Source organism: Anopheles gambiae, chromosome 2 (assembly GCF_943734735.2).
Source record: "Anopheles gambiae chromosome 2, idAnoGambNW_F1_1, whole genome shotgun sequence".
Classification (NCBI taxonomy): domain Eukaryota; kingdom Metazoa; phylum Arthropoda; class Insecta; order Diptera; family Culicidae; genus Anopheles; species Anopheles gambiae.
Genome location: NC_064601.1, coordinates 18854361 through 18874313, shown reverse-complemented (window position 1 = coordinate 18874313; position 19953 = coordinate 18854361). Strand labels below are relative to the sequence as shown.

The 19953-nt window shown below is 48.8% G+C and overlaps 2 protein-coding genes across 2 annotated transcripts in view; one reads left to right on the top strand and one right to left on the bottom strand.

The window, feature by feature from the left end:
* LOC3290597 (WD repeat-containing protein on Y chromosome) overlaps nucleotides 1–19953 on the bottom strand; it is a 94639-nt gene that overhangs the window by 14451 nt on the left and 60235 nt on the right. The gene's annotated exons all lie outside the window — the stretch shown is intronic.
* Nucleotides 1–19953, top strand: part of LOC1273658 (cadherin-99C) — a 149284-nt gene that overhangs the window by 84215 nt on the left and 45116 nt on the right. The window contains exons 3-5 of the mRNA XM_061648032.1: nucleotides 4020–4425; nucleotides 5627–5805; nucleotides 5919–6041. Of these exons, the coding sequence (XP_061504016.1) occupies nucleotides 4020–4425; nucleotides 5627–5805; nucleotides 5919–6041 (708 nt within the window). The remainder of the gene's footprint in view (nucleotides 1–4019; nucleotides 4426–5626; nucleotides 5806–5918; nucleotides 6042–19953) is intronic.

The window sequence follows — 19953 nt, the reverse complement described above, 5'->3', positions numbered from 1 at the left end:
CATTCTTCAGCCTTATCACTCGGCCACAGTCATAATTGTTAATGATTGAGTGGCGCAATTATGGCTGCAAGATTATGTCTTCTCAGCACCTTGCACCGCCGTGCATCAAACCACCGATCATAATCATCCCTTCTCGCCTCACGCAAACACACACCCCGCGTCGCAGCGTGTCATGTTACGCTACACCGCTAAAGGATGGGTTCGCAAACGTATCAACACTGCACCGGGCGTTCACCGAGTGGTCCACACACTAAATCAAACACGGCATTCACCTCACACCTCCCGTGGTCCCGTGGGAGCGAAGTGGGAGACACCAGAACGGGACCAATAAATAAATGTCACAATTTATGTCCATTCGCGCTCCAAATGACGCATCGCACCGCACCAAGGGCCGGCCGATGCATCCTCTGGCGAATTGGGAAAATCGCCCAAACGCACTCACCATAACCGGTTCCGGCGCAATGCGATGCGCGCGCTCACACACACACACAGCCTCAAACGGGAGAAGGTGAAAATGTAAGCGCATCTTCTCGCGCTTTCGGTGCATGATAAATGGGTGATCGATCTCTGGCGGTCCCGCCCGAAGAGGTTTGTGCTCATGTTTTGCCAGCAACAATAGCGCATAACCGCTTGCAATGTGTTGAGGGGGTTTTTTTTACGCGTGTTTTTTGTTTCATGTTTTCCGTATCTTTCTCTCATCTTTGCTGTTTTGCTCATCCCGTTTTGTGGCCGCATTGCTCGCCCAGTGTCGTCGATAACGAATTCTCAACAACTCACACGAAGAAACCGGTGGTATTTTGGCGTGGTTGCAGAATATTTTCACAATTAATCATTGCCGTAATCATTATTACACGCAATAATAAAACATTTTGCTTTCGATGTACAGAGTTGAAGCAGGAAGCTAGTGCTTGGGCTCTCATCGTTTACGGTGCATTGGGTTGGGTTTTGGGGGGCTACAATCTGTGTGTGTGGCCCGTTTGCGACCACAAAGCATTTGACATCAAGTAAGGGCTAAGAAAATAAGCTTAAAAGACGAAAGAGAACCTCCACACTGTAACTGTTAGGCAGGGGACCACTAATGAAGTCGTCAAAAAAGTGGACCAATTCTCGATCGAGAAAAAAATGCCCCGGAGTGTCAGTGGGCCAGAATGGCAAAATGGTAGAGGACAAACTTTCTGGATCGTGATGCAAAGGGTGTAACAAAAAAAAAAAAGTTATACACAAAAATAACCCTCCAAGCGGGAGAATGAATTTGGTTCACATTTACGCAAAACTGGCGGTACCTTTGGGAAAGGGAGAACAGGAGCGGGATGGGGAAATAATTTACGAGGTATTATTATTAACGACGATTGGGTAAATTGGGCCATAAATAATGGCACAAAAAGTCCACCCTTTCGGAGCCCCCGAGGATACCGAGCCGCGGTTAAGAAAGGTTAAGCAGGCTGCTGTCGATCCGACGGACGCCCTAGGCTTTGTTTTGCTGTCTTTCTTTTTTTGTCCTGGTCCCGAGCCAGGAAGAACGGGATCAATCTAACGTAATGAGCCTCGCAAATGCTTCTCCCGAGCACCGCTGGGAGTGAGAAAAGAACGGAATGGATGGAAAAAGTGCCGCAAAAAACAAGGGGACTAAACGGAGGCAGGACACATTCGCTCGTTAAACGTGTCCGGGGATAGATTACGGATACTATGCCCCCCCCATTTTCCACCCACTTTCTTTCACCCAGGTCAAACCCACATTTCCATCGGCATACCGAAAATGCGCTTCGGGCAAATCAGTTTTTGGTCGTTACTCTGCTTTTTATTAGCGCGATGCATGCCACATTCCAGCGAGAACCGGAGCCCAGCTCGGCGTAGACCGAACATGGGAATCTCACCTCCCCCCGGCTGCTCGGTTGCACTTGTTGCACAGTGTCCGCAAACTGTCCACCACACCAGCCCAGCACCGCGCAGTGTATCGATGGGGAAAATCTTCGACTGCACCGCAAAACGCAACACACAAACACACACACACACATTTCCCGGGTAGCTACGGCGGCACCGATCGCAGTTCCCGATCGGGTTCGCGCGGCATTGCGTAAGCGAATTTGATTCGACCACTCTTCTGTCCGGCTTCGAAACTGGCAAATGCAAAATTTATGTTCCATTTCACCGAACACACGCGGGCGCAAGCGGCCTGCTGGTGCTTTATCTTTATGCCCGTGTATGGAAGCAAACACGGAGCGCCTGCAATCTATCACCAAGCATCTCGGTGCGCCTGTTACACCGTGTGCACAATCATGGCAGGCCCGGGTTTTTCGTAGTGCTGCGTGCTCTCTTGGACCGAGCCTCCCCTTGCACCCTAGCACGCTTGAATAATCGAAAGCACACTCCAGCCGCGAGGTTCCACAAACGGACGAGCCTATTTTTCAAAAACTGCTCCAAATCTTGCCCCATGCTCCCGCTCCGTAATAACGAGCCCCACGTTCCGCCCCTTTCTGGCAGGTGTAATTTTATCCCACCATGAATGGGACACCCGATTGCAAGGTGCATTTGAATATTTAATTACCCCAATCGGTTCGATCCTGTTCGATTCTTCCAATCCCCATTGAGCGCGCCTTCGTTGCGTTTCAAAGGCGAGCCCCAACTACGCAAATCATTAATCTTGCGGAGGCGACTATCTCGTTGTCGGCTTCATTTGGCCAAATCGTGCACTCGTGAGCGTGCGACCGGGTGAGGAGTGGACCGAGCAGCAAACAACAAAAAAAACTGGACCTTTTTCTAGGACTCAGATTGCCCGGCGCACAACATCGTTCGACCTGTGCTGATCGATAACCTCAGCGACACATTGCTACGTACACGATCGATATTTCGCGCATGTGTTTGGATGGATAACACGCGTGAGATTCTGGGTGCAGGGTTGCAGAAACTATACTGAAAACATAGAGATAATCCAACCAGCAACCAGCAATGTTCAACTTTTTTGTAAAAATCATTGCACCACTAAGGTGCAAATCATTCGATAGTGGACAAGTGGTTTGATTTTTTCTTTTTTGAGTAACTATGTTGAGTAACTATGTTGAGTAACTATGTAATTAATTTTCACGTTTTCTTCTCGGAGATTTCTGGTAATCAATCAGTTAATTCTATTCCGCCTGCTTTCTTGTCAAAAATCACTCAACACTGAAAGCAACCAGAAGCTGATGAGTGATGTCTGAGAGATTTGCAAAGAAACTTGACCTCATACCACTCTGAGAAGTGTGGGCTAAATCTCTTATCCCTTCCATTTTGAGTCATAGCAAATACCAAACCACCCACAAGAAGAAAGAGAATAAATGACATTTAACCACCCGACACCGCGACACACCAGCGACAGGTGATCGCGTACTCGAGTGACTAATCCCATTGCGTTGCGGCAGGCTCGAGCGGAAATGGAATTACCATATTTTCTTCCTCGCCCTATTAATCTTCCTAATCGTTCCGATACGGACAGAACCACTTCCCTGCATCCCACGATGCTTTCTCCCCGTACCGGTCCGTTGTATTGGCGAAGGGCGGTTATGCAAATAGTAAGCGTTGCCTCACGATTTGATCCCGCCCGCCAAGAGACAAGCACCGACAATGGCAATTGCTTTGTTAGTTCTAGTTAGTATGTTAATTGATTAAACGTATCACTAATTGTTGGTGGTACGCGTACTTGTTATCCACAAACACACAAACACACATACACAGGCTCGCCATTTTCAACAACACAGGTGAAACATGGAGCCCCGTTTCGTTTCCCACGGAGCGCCGCGTGGTCTGTCCAAGGATTTACGTAGGCGCGGTGATAGAGCACAGCGCTCGCGGAGGTCCCACATTATCGGGCCCGCGTATATGAATGTATAATTTGAGAGCGGCACACCGTTCGCTACTTACATTGCAATCGAAAACCCACTGCCACCTATAATCCTGCATCCAATCTCTTCCCTTCCACCTGCTCTTTCTGCTTTTACGTCTTTAATTAATTCGTACGTTTTCGTTCTACCTTTCCCTTTTGCTAGACGCGGTGGCTACGCTCGCACGGGAAGCACACCGACAGGCCAGCCAGCGTGACATCGCGACCGGACGCGGCGACACCAGCGGAAATGACTATCAGCAGCAACACGGCCGCTCGATCGATGGCATCGATCGTCACGAAACGGGACCAGCAGCAGCAGCAGCAGCAACAGCACAACAACAGGCACGATCGGCTACCAGAACGGTCGAGAACGCAGCATTCAGTAATGATGGTGACCAGCTTTCTGGGCCAAGCAACAGTCCGGCCGGCCGGTAGCTTGTTGCTGCTGGCAATACTTCTCGTGACCTCTTGTGCCGTTCTACCCGGCGTCGAGGGCAAGCAACAACTGTGCGAGGTGGAAACGGGCCAGTCCAGCATCATACTGGACATTGAGGAAAGCCGGGGAAGCTGTAAGTGTACTTAGCGGGCTGTGCGTGTTATTTAAATACAGAACAGGGAAAGAGATGGAAACGGACAAACAGCTCCCAAATGCCCGTTCGTTTAAGCATAAATAGACATATTTGCGTTTTTTTACGCGTGCGCTTACTCGTATCCTCGGGCGCACGAAGGATCTTGCGGTAATACGCCTCACTCAAGCACTCTTGCGCACGACGGTACGGTAACTTTAGTACGCAATTGTCCCCTTCAGGCAAAGCCCGCTAAAAGCTACAGGTGGTGCAGCGGGATCGGGCATCCAGATAGAGTATCCCTTCGGTCGGCCAAAGTCACATTTGCTGCAACTCGAAATGGTTTTCTTTTTTTTACGTTAAACAGTCTTTTTTCCTTTGCTCTGCTACCCATTTTGCCCGACCAGAAGCGGCACACCATGTGTTGGCAAAAAAGTAACAACAACGGGCACAATCAATTAAAATTTGCCCTGTAGGTGGGTAGAGTAATGGTACACTTGTTTGTTGCTCGTGGACGTACCACTTCGTGACCGTTCCGGCTGCACTGTTGGGCAGCTTATTGGCCCCCGCAGGCACTAATCAGAATTAGAGCTTCCTGCGGGTGTGTTCGTGTGTGCTTGTAAGCTGCGGCATGCGCGGAGATTCCAACTGTATGCTTGGGTTGGGCCCATAAAATAATCGGGAACGGTAATTCCTGCTATTTGGAGCATCATGATCTAGTACCTCTCGATCCTCACGTTCTCTAAGAATACCAGTATTATACAGTTGCGTTTGGTTCTTTCACAGACGTAATAAAGCCATAAAATTGAATATTACACTATTGGAATGGGGTTGAGGTAATGATAGAAGCAACTCCAGCCGGTCTATAATACTTCAGAATAGCATTTTGTAATGACACAGGATATAATATCAAAGTAACGTTAAATACCGATTTCGAGTTTTGATGAATTCTATGTTGCACTATATACTTCAAACAATTTTGAAGATAACTAACGAACAGGGCCTATTACTAGAATATAAGGCGTACATTGGAATTGGCAAAGTATGAAACACCCCTGATGCCCTACATTAAATCACATTGAACCGATCAGAGATGCCGTCCCACTGCAGAACTCCTTTTCATGGGACACTTTTTTCCCGCTCCAGCAGCTCATCTGATGATCTTTACTAACCCTTTCTGGTACCTTTCGTTTCTTTTTGCCAGCCGTGGCGCAACATACGAACCCACCGGAGCTACCGATCTCGGGCGACCCGACCGATGACATCACCCTGGAGCTGGTCTTCCCAAAGGGCAAACCGACCTTCCTGCTCGACGGCAAATCCTTGCGCCTGATCCATCCACTAGATCGCGACGAGGAAAATCTCAGCCACATCGTGTTCCAGGTAGGCGGCGTTCGGTTTGCTCAATGCCAACAGCAGAAAACAGTTCCACTAAATCGCCCCTTTCGTTTTCGCTTTCGTACTCTCTCCCACTCGTGCTCTCGTTCCGAATCTAGATAACCTGCATGGTGCGGTCGACGCGTCGCAAGCGCAACATTCCAATAATCGTCCGAGTGTCGGATGTCAACGATAATCCGCCGATGTTTATCAACACACCCTACGAAACGACCGTCCCGGAGGTAGGTGTAGTGCGCTAAGATGTAGTTCTCACTCCAGGGTCTCATTCACTGGACATAGCAATTGGGTCGTTTTGGGGGTTCGTCGTCGAGGTATAGTGCCCACAATTGAACGAATCTATAGGCAACAAGCCATATCCCCTCAGATTGATCCTTCGAGTTGCGAATGCCCGCTTTCTCTGTTTCTCTGTGTCCGTTGCATTTGACTCTACTGCATTATTTATGGTACAGCCAGCGCGTACGTGGCCTTCTTTGAACGTGGTGCGACCTCGGTTCTCCTGGGGTCGATTGGGCGCACACTAAGCGCACTAGCGGCACCAACGTTGTCGTCCCGCATCGACTATAATTGTGCAATGTGTGCGCAGAATTCCGTCGATTCCAAGATTCCAAACACCCTTAGACCGTAGAACTTCAGCCCGCATTCATCCCGTAATTCGTTACGCATAATAATTGCACATGCCATTGTGCTCCCGGTACGCTTTGCCCACACGCGACCGCTACCTGACTTTACCATTATGAGCATACAGTGCGCGTACTGATGATATCATGCCTGAGGGGGTCTCTTTTTTTCTAATTCGTTCCCTCACCTAGACCGACATACACGGTAGGTGAGGTTCTTGCCGTCGTGTCATTATCCCGGCACAGTGCACGCATGCTTGAATTGGATAGTCACAATGCACCAATCGTGTAAAGCGGGGCACAAGCGTACTTGTCACTAGATCTCTCTCCCACCTTCACGGAGCCTGGGAATAAAGCAAAAAGATTAAAACCATTCACCCATTCTGGTAAGGCTAACTAGATTTATGAAAGCATTGAACTCTTGCGGGCTGGCGGGTTGCATTCCAGGGATGCACAATAGTAGAGTCGACCCTTCTACGAGCGTCGCACTATCGTCCATCGGCGTATAACCTACTTCTGCAATTGCATAATAATCCTAGCCGAGCAATCAGCACCGGTAATGGTACGTGGGTGTTAGATCATCCCACAACCCTATCATCATTATCATCGCTCGTCAGCGTGTGGCACTGTGTTGCTCCTCTACCGGTTTATTACCTTTCTTTCCAATGTCTCTGCTGATGCTGCTGCTGAACAATCGTGAAACCGTGGTTCCCATTTCCTACGTCATTCAGCTTTTTTTTATTTCCACCAGGACGATATCTTGAACAGTTTCCTGAGGTTCGTTTTTCCCGAGGTTTGCGTGTGCGCTAGCTGCAGCATGCCGTCCATTACCTCTTCCACATCCGAATCGGAAGGTGGTATTTTATCGATCTTATCGATACTTAATGCTTTGTTTGTGCAGCAGAAATGGAGCTGAAACAGTTCGTGACTTATTTATTACCTCGCCCGCTCAGCTGCCTTCTCCGGAGCTCCGTACCTCAAAAAAGGGACCGAGCGATGAATCTGACGATTCTGGTACAACCATCCCGGTCGTTGGTGAAATGATGTGCAGTAGAAACATAACAAGGCAAAGCTCCTCCTAGCTGCAGGTCGGTAGCTCGCATCGATCGGTTGCTTCAAAGGTTTGTAATTAAAGCGCGTGACGTTTGCTTTTGCTTATAGCTTGGTGGGTAGCCAGATAAACCTTCTCCTCCTCCGCGATCGATCGCCATCGGACGCGATAAATACTGTGATTAGGTTTTTGTTTTAATTAATTCCTCTCGAAATGATGCGTTCGAGTTGGCGGCAGTCTTCTTCCTGTTTCCCGTGTCGAGTGTGTTTTTCTTCCCTTACCAAACATGACTGGATCTCGCGGCACTTTGTGCATTGTGGGCGTACCAGCTAACAACTTTGTTGTCTTGCTCACTTTCTCCGACCCCATATTCTGGTCCACTTGGCACACAAATCACAGCAATAGCTAAATCCGCCTGCAACCGTTAAGAAGAACGAAAGCGCAACATTACAGCGCGGTGAACAGCACCGACAAGCTTGCTTTCGCCCGGCAACAATCTAAGCATACAAACCCTCGGAACCAACAGAAAAACCGGTCCACTCCGACCGGTCATCTTGACACTCACACCTCGCTGAACACCGCGCGCACAAAAAATTAACCCCCCGAAAAGCTTTTAGCGAAATTATTAGCACCATGTGCGCGATAGCACACGCGTGTCCCCCAAGTATGTCGCGACTTTTCTCTCGCCCCTCGTTTTAGGTTTGTTATTTCTTGTCGCCATCTACTTCTGCGACCTCCTTTCAGCAATAGCATTAAACTGCAACTAAGCGCTTGTGAGAGTCATCGATTCACATATCTTCGAGACGAGACGCAACAGACGCACTGTAATCCCACGCGTTAAAATACTGAAACCGCAGACATTGCCACGCTGGATTAATTGACATCCTCTGCCCGGAAGAAAGCAATCCAATAACGTCTCGTCTATCCACGAGCGTCTCGTCGGTTAAGTTTATCTACTACGCAAAGGATAACATTTATCACCCACCCAAAGGGGTGAGGTTGTTGTACACTCGTCGAGTAGACGATAAATTTATGTGACTTAGATCACAACCCCACCCCGTCCGAAGAGATTGCGATCGTACGATTCGCACGCGAACCTGCCGGAACCACCAGCGTCATAAAAGGCACGAAGGTTTGTTTCTATTTTTATTAGCTGACTTTGAAAGTGCACAAAAACGCAGCCACATATACCAGACCCCGCACCGAGCCATCTAACGGAAGAAAGTGAGATCCAGGAACCTGGCAGCACTTCTCACGCGCATCGGGTCAACTCAATTTGACCTCACCTTTCATTCCACCTCGCAGCGTAATATTTTATTTTCAACAGCTCGTCCAACACGTATGCGTGCGGCCCCCTTCGGTAACGGTTTAATTCGAAAATCTTAAATCCCTTACGGAAAAGAGCACTGTGTGTATGTGTGTTGCCGGATAATTAGAAAGCATTCACCAGAAAGCATCCGAAGGAATGATATTAAGGTTAAAGATGCCCTCGGGGAGAACTCGTCGCACTCTTGGGGTTCGTCGTGTCACTCGTGTGTTGTGAGAACGCATGAATCACGTCATTTCGGAACGATCCCCCTTCCTCAAAAACCAGTGTTGGTGTTGACGGCGGAAATGCGCGACATTTTAATAAACTCTTTGATCCTCGCGGCCTTATTCCCTGATCGATGGTTATTGTGTGATCGTTCCGCACAACGTTCAAATGGAACGCGCGTACACCATGTTCTTCCATATTCACCGACAAGCTATTTATAATTATGCAATTATAGTGCCTTATTACCTGATTGTTTTGATTATCGTACCAGTTTTATCGAGCAGTCGTCGGAAACTGTTGCTGACTACGGGAAGCTGATATGTGATTGGAATGGAAATGAGCAAGAGCATGACGTTGGGGTGATTCGGTGTGTTAGGATCTGCTTTCCAATAGACTCCGCCAACGTCAAAACATACCCTGCAGACGTATTTGTTGTGACGAAGTAATCCCTTTCCACATCAAACGGATCAGATTGCAGGAAGCGGCAAGTGACATGGTGCTAAAACCAACCCCTATCCCATAGTTCATGTATCGAACACTACAGGGCATACTGACCTCGCCTGATTTATGGACGGTTAATTAATTGCAGCACAACTGTCAACTGTGGAGGGTTTTTTGCCGATTAAAATTCAAAGCAATATTATTCGAATCTTAACCCGGGTCGAAACGCAGCGTGCAGCAGAGCAGAATACCCCTTCGGGTGACTTGGGCGACGTCACAAGCGACGAACCTGTTCTGTCGCGCGCACACTCCACCCCAGTGGGCTGTACGATCGGTGATTGTGGAATGATATAATTAACGTGAAATAAGCAATACGCGAATCGCGCACGTCCCAGGAAAAGCTCACCGCGTGGAATGAGGAAACACCGTCGCATGGGCGAAAGCAGCACGGAGATCGTGTGCACGGGTGTGCACCCGCGCTGCTTACCCAACTGCCCCGGAAGGGACGGTGTGCAAGCGAATGGCGCAAGCAGACAAGCAAACAAGCAAAAACCATCCGCAAGAATTAGCTTCTAATGAGGGAGAAATTTTCCTGTGAATTTCATTAGGCGAAGGATGGTTTTTGCTTCCCCATGCTCGGGGCGAGTTTTTTTTGTGTTTCTCCTCTTCGCTGCAGACGTATGTGCCAGAGCCCACTGCTTGTTTGACGTCGTCGTCAAAGCTAGAACTGGATTAATCGATAACCATATTTGTGCAAATGTGATGGCCTACATGTCTCGTTTTACTCGTGCCCGCGCCCGGACAACGTAACAAGATCGTCTTTTCCAGGCCGGCCTATCTTTCAAGCATTCCACCGCCGATCGAGGGAATGCGATAAAATGGGAGGATCGCGGTCGCACACTGCCAGCCCCACATGCACTAATGCTGCCGCGTTTGGTATCAGGCACCACAGCATCGGTGTTTGTGCAACAGGCTAACCGGTAGGGCGTGAGTGTGTGTTGTTTTTTGTAAGCTGCATATTTACAGCGCCAGTGCTGGTACAACATGGGCCAAAATGGTTACAACCGCTACTTAAAGCAGCCCTACTCTGTGCCCTTCTGGGAGTGCAGGAAACCATTAGCCAAAATTAGCATGAGTGTGATCGTTCCACCCGGGAAACATGGTCAAAATTTTTCTAACTTTAAACGAGTGTTTATTATTATTCACCCTTCGGGCCGGGAGTTTTTCGGGGCAAAACACATCTCACCACGCCAGCGGCAAAGCATTCTCCCCATTTCCGAAACGATGTGCAAAAAAATGTGGCCAAACCCTTGGCTTTTGTGCGTGTGTGTGTGTGTGTTGCTTTACTGTGTTTAACATCTCGCGTTATACCACCCGAATCGTAGCGATCAGGGACCACCGCAACGACCGTCCGATTCCCGTGGGTGAGGATCAACCCTGATTAGGTTTCTTATTTTTGTGTTGCCTCGTTTTCCCGATACTTTCCCCCAGATTCCCAAACCGCCCCATTTGCTGGTGATTGAAAGTTTGTCGATTTTTACATGCCCCCCACATCCCAGCCTCCGGAGCTCAGGAGGATCGATTGTGATCCACCCCTTGGCGGATGGAATGTTCGTTTATCGTAACGTCATTAAACGACGGTGTGTTTATTTTACCAGCTTTTCGCTGTCGCTCGGCCAACAGCTAATAGCCAGGGTGTGTTGTTGGAGGGGGAGGGTGTTTTGTTTTTTCTTCCCTGTTTTCGTTCCCCCGTCCCTTGCCCGATTGCATGTCTTATTTCGCGTCCACTTAAGGGCGTCCACGCGTTTATGCGAACACGCACCCCATCGGAACAACCAGGCATCGGCAAATTGTCCGCACAAAAGATGACGCTGAAAATAATAACGCTAAAATGTGGCAAAAGATTATTACGCCGATCGGCACCGACCCCGAATGACGGTCGGTTGTGACGACGCGAAGTTGCGCGCATCAGACGATCATGATGATGATGATGATAATCATGTTCATAAAATTTGATGAGAATACTCGTTAATTATATTGTTCGAAATCGAAAATCACTGTTTCTGTGTCCATCGTTTGCGATGCGATAGTTTGTCCAGCTTGGCAAGCAACCCAACAGGGAAAAAAGTAATCCCTGCCCTGCGGTCGTCGGGATCGGGGGAAGCAGGTGCTTTAAATAAATCACTTCCATCACCAAACCCTGTGAGCGATCAAGTTAATTGCAGCTCGCATCAGGTTGGGATGAAAATTAAAAACGGCCTCCTAACGATGTGTGATATTAATTTCCTATTTGCATTTGCGGTCGTTGCGATCAAGGTCCTCCTGGTGGGTTATTTAAAATAAACGGGAGTGGAAAAATGCAATCTCACTCACAATTGCCTACGATCGATCGATATTGTCGGACGGCATCATTTGTCATGCCATCGTGGCTCAGGGTCAAGCGTCTCTTGGTGTCTTGTGTCGTGTACAGCACGGAACGAAATGACTCCCGCACGTCTAGAATTGTAACAATTGCATTTCAAATATGTGTGTTCCTCCGTCCGGTTTCTTCCGCCCCCGGTTTAGGATTGGAATGCAGTATTGGCAGTCGTCACTTTACACCCATTCAGAAATCGAACACTCGATGCGATCGCGCAACCTCCTCGAGAACAGAGCAACCTGTCAAAATCATAAACGGTTTCGTGACACATCGAAACACCCCTTCGACGCCTCGCTCGCCAGGTTTGGGGCTCTGAGCATGTGCTTTTGTATTAAAGCGACCGTAACAACAACAAAAAAGCGGCCAACTCCAACGCAACCACAATTCCGATCACAACAACGATCACAAGCGCAGTGCGCGAGAAGCTGGTTTGTGTGCAGTTTAATTTCAAATGTTTTTTGTTGTCTTGCCCCTATCCAAGCTGCCACGCACGTTTTGTACAAACAAATTAGTGACGACTACTTAACGTCTCGATTGCTACCCCGTTTCTTGCTGGCCACGGGGGGGGGAGGGGTTTGTTTTGAACAAAAAGGGGGTTCCCACTATTATTATTGCTTTGCTTGAGAGTGTAAGCCCACCCAAAAAGCTCCAAATCACCACCGGCCAACCAAATCCACTTCAGCCCGATATGGACGCGAAGTGCACCGCGCGCGCACACCAAAGAAACCGTTCGACGGCGTTCCCGCACTCCGATGATCGTTTACCAATCGATCAGCAATCCGGCACGGCTCGATTGACAGTTTAACCTTCAGGCGCGTTCCTTCAAGCGGCGAGCGTACGGCGCAAAATTCGGCGCGGAAGATTTTGTCATCGACCGTCTACCATGCATGCGCGATCGCCGGGATGATGCTTTTCCGTGCCGGTGACTGGTGATTTTCTCACGACTTTGCCATTAAACGGTCGGTGATGCCCGTTGGGAATTCGTTGTGCCGCGGTGTATCTAACCCACCATGCACCACGCACCACCATCACCTTCCCGTCCTTCCCGAACCAATATTATTAATTCAAATTATCTGCTCCTAATTGATCGTGCCCGTGCACCGCGATGATGCTCTCTTATGCAAGCCCACTATCGAAAATGGCAAAACGGGAGTTTTTACCACACCGTTGACAAACCGCAAGCGCAAGAAGCGAACGCAATCCCATCGCCGCCGCCATTGGTGTTTGCGCACTTCTTTCAAGGTCTTGAAAGGTTCAGTCCAAACCAACAAAAAAAAACAACTCCCCGACTGGAAACCATGCTACGTGGCTGCCTGGTGACTGTCCCTCAGTCTGTGTGTGTAAATTAACGTGCATATTGAGCAGTTCTCATCGGGTCTTGGGCGCAAAACCGCAATTATGAGTCGTAATCATTTTTTTGCCATCTTAATTCGTACTCGCCACCAATGAAGAAATCGACAGTGATGTGTGTCGAGAGGGGCTCTTTTCCCCCTCCTTTCTCGCATACTTTTCTGCAATTCAAAAATGGGACGGTTTTATGCGCATGCAAGAGAAGCGCGCACGAGGAGGAAACCAGCAACCAAACAGGACAGAGGAAACCCGAACGCTAAGCGTGATCGTCTATAAAACGAATGCACCGAGGTTCGGTTTTTTTGGAAAGTGCCTTCACATCCCTCAAGCGTCTCATTTAATGAGATTCTTGATCTGCCGTGATATTACACGTCGCGCGGCAGCACTTTTAGTGCGCTGCAAAGAAACACACACATTTGAATATCGGGTCCGGTCGGGCGTGAAATGGGCTTCCGAGAAAGAGAAACGAGAATGTGCGAATCAAATTTCCCAACTTCATCTGTTCGATTCCTGCAATTTCTTGAGCACTGTGGTCGGAGCAGGGGGGACAAAAACGGAGCGTTCGGCAGCCTTTCGGTGCATGAACTGAGGCAAGCAATTTGTGCCATTTGCCACAGCAACAAATATTATGCAAAAAGATGCTTATTTAAACCTGTCTATTATTGTTATTTCCGTTCTGTTTGAGGTTTTGGCCTAAACAATTCGACTGCAAATTGACACGCACAAGCACTAATGGAATGAGTTTGTCCGAACACATGTTCTTTTCTTTCCTATCCTATATTCTGTTTCACATTCGCCTTAATCTTGTTTTGCAAATGTTTACAAAACAAACGATGAAGGACCGATGCATTTGTATTGCTTCGGCAAAAGTGTCAAATACAAGGTTTAAGCTGCAAGTTGGAATGATTCGCGTTGAAACCGCATTATACCTTCGCCCGTCTGTTAGAAGGTTTCTTACCAGCATCGAATTTACTGCTCCATGAAAGCAAACGGCAAAGGTTAAGCCGTCCACCAATATTCATAACGCCGACGATAGAATGATTGTTCCGCCAGAGCCGACAAAGAGCTTAATTCTACGCAATTATGCTAATTAACTTCTTAAACTCTGTTCTTCAAGTCACTTTTATCGCCAAACCAGCAACGACAGTTTGGAACCAGTCGGTCACACTTTTAATGCGGCGGTTCCCTGTCACAGTACACTTGTGACAAGGTGAATTATCTATGCACCAAAAATAAAATCACGATCTGCACTCCATTTTATTCACCCACCGCATTTATTCATCCTAATCGGCTTGCATTTGTTCCGTGTGGAGCTGGCGGCAATAGCATAGCCGAGGTAACACACCTTAAATGCTATCAACGGTACCGCTGGGTGACAATTTTAAGCCACTTCGCCACCATAGTGAAGCCATAAAACGACCTCCACACGTGGCGACGGGGAAATAAACTACGAAAGACTTGCGCGCGGCCAGAACAGCGACGAACCTTCCGCAAGTGAACAAATTTGCACGTCGAAGGATATGACACTGGCGTACCAGTACCACGTTTCTTGCGTTTCTCTTCAACGCATTATACGCACCCCGTGACATTTAGCAAACTTTTTTGCTAAACGAGATCGTCGAGCAAATGGGGTCAGCTGAAGGATAGCTATCAAGATATATGCGTGTGCAGTTGCACCCCGCCGTCAAGATACATTAAAATTAAAACAAAATCTCATCAAACTGCTGCGGGCAGTTACTCACCGACGGGGAGGGGGGAATACAAAGAAACAAGTCCACTTCGTGCATGAAAAAGGTTAATGAAATCCAATAAAGAGAATCTGCGGCAAAGGTGCAGGAGACCCCGCAGCAATTAACCTGATCAACGTGCCAAATCGGGACACATGTTTCCCGACTGGCAAGTAGAACGTGAACGCGACAGAAGCAAGAAAATAACGAAACGAGGCCACCAGGAGCAGTGCCCAAAATTGAGACACATCGGTCAGCGTGGAGTTGGGAAAGAGTCGGGCGGCTGGCACGTTTTGGGGTGAGCCATTTAGCGATGGAAAAAGGGAAAAAAAGACACAACAGCATACTATACTCAAAAGCCATGTCCTAACATCCGATTTGTGCATGTCGCAAACAGGCTAACATCGAATCTGTCGGGTGAAAATACTCAGACAGAGAGAAAGAGAGAGGATAGCATTGGGTTCTAAATCACGATTCCTTTGCTCCCTTGGGTTCAGCTGCCTGGATGGATTGCTGTTGGGGCGTTGTATCGTTGTTGCTAATACCGGTAGCATAAACAGTAGATACAAAAAGAATACAAAAAACCGATGATTCGGACACTCCCAAAGATGGGCGCGTGTAGCAGTCTCGTTGCACCGTGTGGATGGACTTCTAAAAAATTAACAACGTTTTCTGAACATACCGAAGTTGCAAAACCGCGGCTATTCCCTCCTACAATACCACAGATGCGATCGCGCTCCCTTTTGAGCACTGAGCTTCTTCCGTCCGACGGCCTTTCCAGAGCAAGGGCAAGTTATAATGAACAAAAACCACAGCTCCACTACCACCACGACCACCGTTACTACCACAAGCGATTCTGGCTTGGACGTGAGCTCGCGATAAGCGAGGGAAATATCCAGGGAACAAGGGCAGCAGAGCACAGCATTTTTTACACGATTTTTCCCCTTTTTTTCTCGTATTCTGTCCGACATAATCCTCTCGCGTGGCTTAACACGACCATACGGTCGGTTTGCGAGGTTTGCCGGGAATTTGCCATCGATCGCGAGTCATCGGTCCCGATCGCAAAGAAACTCCGATCCGCGCAAATCCGCGTGACCACGACCAACGCCGCCTCTGCATGACCGGTTTTTTTGCGTGTTTGTTTCTGCACCGGGATCGATCGGGAAGCACGCTCGCGCGAAGATACGCGATGACTTCCACCCTTATTCTAAAGGTTCTGGGCCGCATACCGCAACGAATGTTGCCGCCACGCTGGGCCGAGAATGAGGGAAGAGGAAACGGCACCAGATCCCAGAACGGTGTCGACAACGGTACTCATGCAGACACACACACACGCGGAAGTTGCACTTCGAAGAACGTAACAATTTCATCGGGGCGCAATTGTGATGTCGCGGCGTTCGTGCGATTCGTTAGTGTGCGACGCTTTCCGCGTAGTCGGGCCAAAAGGTGCGAAATGGGATTTTGAGAGTTGAGACGTTAGACAAGTGTCACCGTAAGTGGGCAGGTCCCAGAAAAAAAGCGGGCGAAGGGACTCAACTGAGCATTTTTGAGCAGGGCGGAAGTTAAAAACACAACTCTGACAAGTCTCCGACAAAACAAGCGAATTACCCTTCTACCACACCTACCAAACACACAGATTGGCCCTGTTTTGGACAGCCAAACCATTCTCCCTTTTTCGGAACACATTAATCTTAAGTAAGCACAGCCAGTACGTCTCATGCGCGGTCAAGATCGGGTAGGTGCGTGCAGGCCAAACCGTTACCGCTAGTTTCAAATCGCCGTGAGTTGTCAAAATCTGCACGCTCTAGCAGTAATGATGACTAACCGGGCGAGCCGCCACCACATGGCCTCGACGGCGATCAGCAGTGCTGTAGCAATCGTCCTGCCGTCCCAAGGCGTCTATTAATCTAAGCCGCTGCATTTAACACGAACACACACAATACATTTGTTACTAGCCGGTCGTGGACAGCTGAAGAAAAGCTTAGCGTCGGCAGGCGACGAACCCGAAATGCTGCCGGCGAACACAGACGAAACGACGATTAGCAATTACGCATGCAAAAGCGATGTGTGTGTGTGTGTGTGTGTGTGTGTGTGTGTGTGTGTGTGTGTGTGTAGAGCTTGACATATGAGTTCCTTTGCGGTTTGCTCAACACAGACACGCTACCCCAAACCCCTTTAAACGTCCCTCTAACTAACCGCGATTCAAAAGAAGGGGCAAGAGTTTGCCTATTTTTTGGAGAGGCCTGAGCACAACAAACCGCAGCTCGGAACAATGCAAATCGTGTGCCGCTGGTGGACGGGTTTAGCCGTGATCGCCAATTTCGACCATGAAATGTCACAACAGATTAACGGTAGCGGTTTTGCACGGTCGTTGCAATCAGTGCAGGAGGCGCGAGGCGCAGCTTGAGAGCAGGTGGTTGTTAAGCCGAACCGTTGCAACATTAGCTCTGACCCGGTTGTCGGTTGGAGTTTGTGTGTGAGACGTTGCAAAAAAAAGCTTTAAAATCAATTACAAAGACGTTAAAATAAATCCGCACAAGCTAATTCTGTACGGAGCGAGAGCTTTGTGAGAACGCTAAGCAAACTCATCTACCATTTTTTTATGGCCCAAACGGCCAAGAGTCCGCACGAGCGCTAGATTGTATTTGAGCATAAATTACGGTGATTTATCTTGCACGCATACCGGTACAAACACTGAACTTGAACTCATTTCTGTGCACGCGCAGCAACGGTATCCTGCTGTGAGCTGGCGAAGGCTTCCAAAATTGCGCCCCCGCCCTGTGAAGGAGCATCAAAACATCGGCACAGGGTGTATAGAAGGGCGACTGTAGCTCCGATGTTAATCTTAACGAGCCACGGCGATGTCAACCGCGCAACCTATCAGTCTTCGATGGTAACTACTGAGTACTGCCGTACAAGTGAGCCCCGTATTTTACGACCATCTCTTAGTTACGACGGTATGGTAAATAAAAGTAAAAGTCAAAGTCATGTCAAACAAATTACGTGCCACCACGTGTCGTATCCATTGCCCGCTGCCAAAGCCGTCAACGCGCCATTGGGGGCGGGTGGTGATTAATCTTTGCATACGGCCAGTGCTTGATCCATGTGTATACGGACTGAATTGAAGGCAAACCAATGGGCAACGAAAGAATGAGGTCAGGAAAAATTCTCCTGATCATTCGTCCAACTCCACCCAGTTGGCAGCCACTCGAGATGGTGCAACCATTATCAACATTGTTGCAATTATAAGGAAACCTCTCTGGCAATGGAGGTGCAATGGTAAACACGAGGATTAAGATCATATTTCTCATTCCCTGCCAGTGCACCCACCCACCGCCCTCCCACGCACAAGCACCATCGATCGATCGCAGATAAAATGTCGGATTAGCACACTCGGAAATGGCACCGGTTCAAAACGAAGGCGCTTTGATGACTTTCCGCGAGTGAAGTATGGAGGGAGGCTTAAGATTGAGCAGGCGCGCGCTGCTAACTTGCCCACTTAATCCGTGTAATTTTACACTTTGCACAAATAGCAAAGCAGCAGGGTCGCCTCCACTCGCCCGCACATGCTTGTAGTACACCGCAGGAGGTGATCTAAATGTTTTATGGGCGCAAAATTAGTATCTCATAACTGCTGCACAGGCCACACCACATAATGACCTGTTTGATAATGACTAATTTCCCACGTCGCTGCCGATATTGTGCGCTTTGAACTCGATCTCCCCAGCCCCGGTCTGATCTTGACAGCGACAAATGCTCCACCCTGGACGACCCTTTTTTGGAAAGGGAGGGGAGGAACCATCCATTTACCCATACGAAAAGGGTGAAAACTAACGGCACTGGGTCGCCTTTTTCCTTACTGCAATCGCAATAATCACAACCCTACAACGTCCATTTAGCCAACGTTCTTTCAGCACCACACCGGACAATGGCCCCAGAATGGGGACCTTATTAGAAAGCACTCTATAATTGATCCCCGACCGGACGCGTGGGGCGCTCTTTTGTCACCCCGGGTTTGCTGACAAATTGCATTGCATTCTTCTGCTGCCGGGTAAGGTGATCTCGAACTAGATCTGCCCCATTCGATAAGCATAGAATCGGACCGAGTGGCGGCAGTGGTGCGGTCTGGTCAATGTTGACCATAATTGGACACCCGGTTGCCGGTGTACAGCGAGCGAACCGCTCCAATCGCCGATGGTACCCACGATGGTTGAAGATATGCTCGCGGGGTTTTACATCGATCGAGCGCAGAGTTGGCGGGGTTGCGTTGCGCCAAACAATCGCCTCTACCGTCGCTGTTTGTTGAAGAATTTTAATCAAGCATCAGGTGCTGCAACGGGTGCCCTCTTTCTCGCTCTTTCTTTTGTCGCCCGATCAGCCGACAAGTTGGGCGCGAACATTTGATTGATCGAATCGGGAGTCGAGCAATCCGACCAGCGGGCAAAGAATTCGCGTCTCATTAGCGTACCTTGGCGTTTGAAGCACACACACACACACATACCGTCACACAGCACAAAATGCAGCTGAGCATCGCTGCTGGAAGGTGTGCTACTCATCGGAGTGAGCTTATCCAGTAAATCTTGCGATCAACCCAAACCTGACAACACCTGATGACGCTGGCAGACGTGCTTGCATACACTTGCCGATCACGTTGCCATCTTTCCCATCCCCTGACGGTGCGCCAACTTGTGGCTGATGTTAATATAGGTCACAAAGGGAGGACCGTCCCGGCAGGGAGGTTCCCCTCCGTTAGCTCAGTTTGCCCATTTCACCCACGAGCGAAAACAGAAATAAAATCAAAATAAACCCGGTGAAGAGAATCGATCCACCCGGGTGAAGTTGAGCGATCATAAATAATTCATTTCTCACCCAACCACATCCCGATCCCTGTTTCCTTTCCCACCGTCTATCAACAGAACGCCCACATCCACAAATCTGTTTCGCCAAAACATTCGCCGTTCGGGCACGATTCGGGGTGCGCGACCGTTGGAATT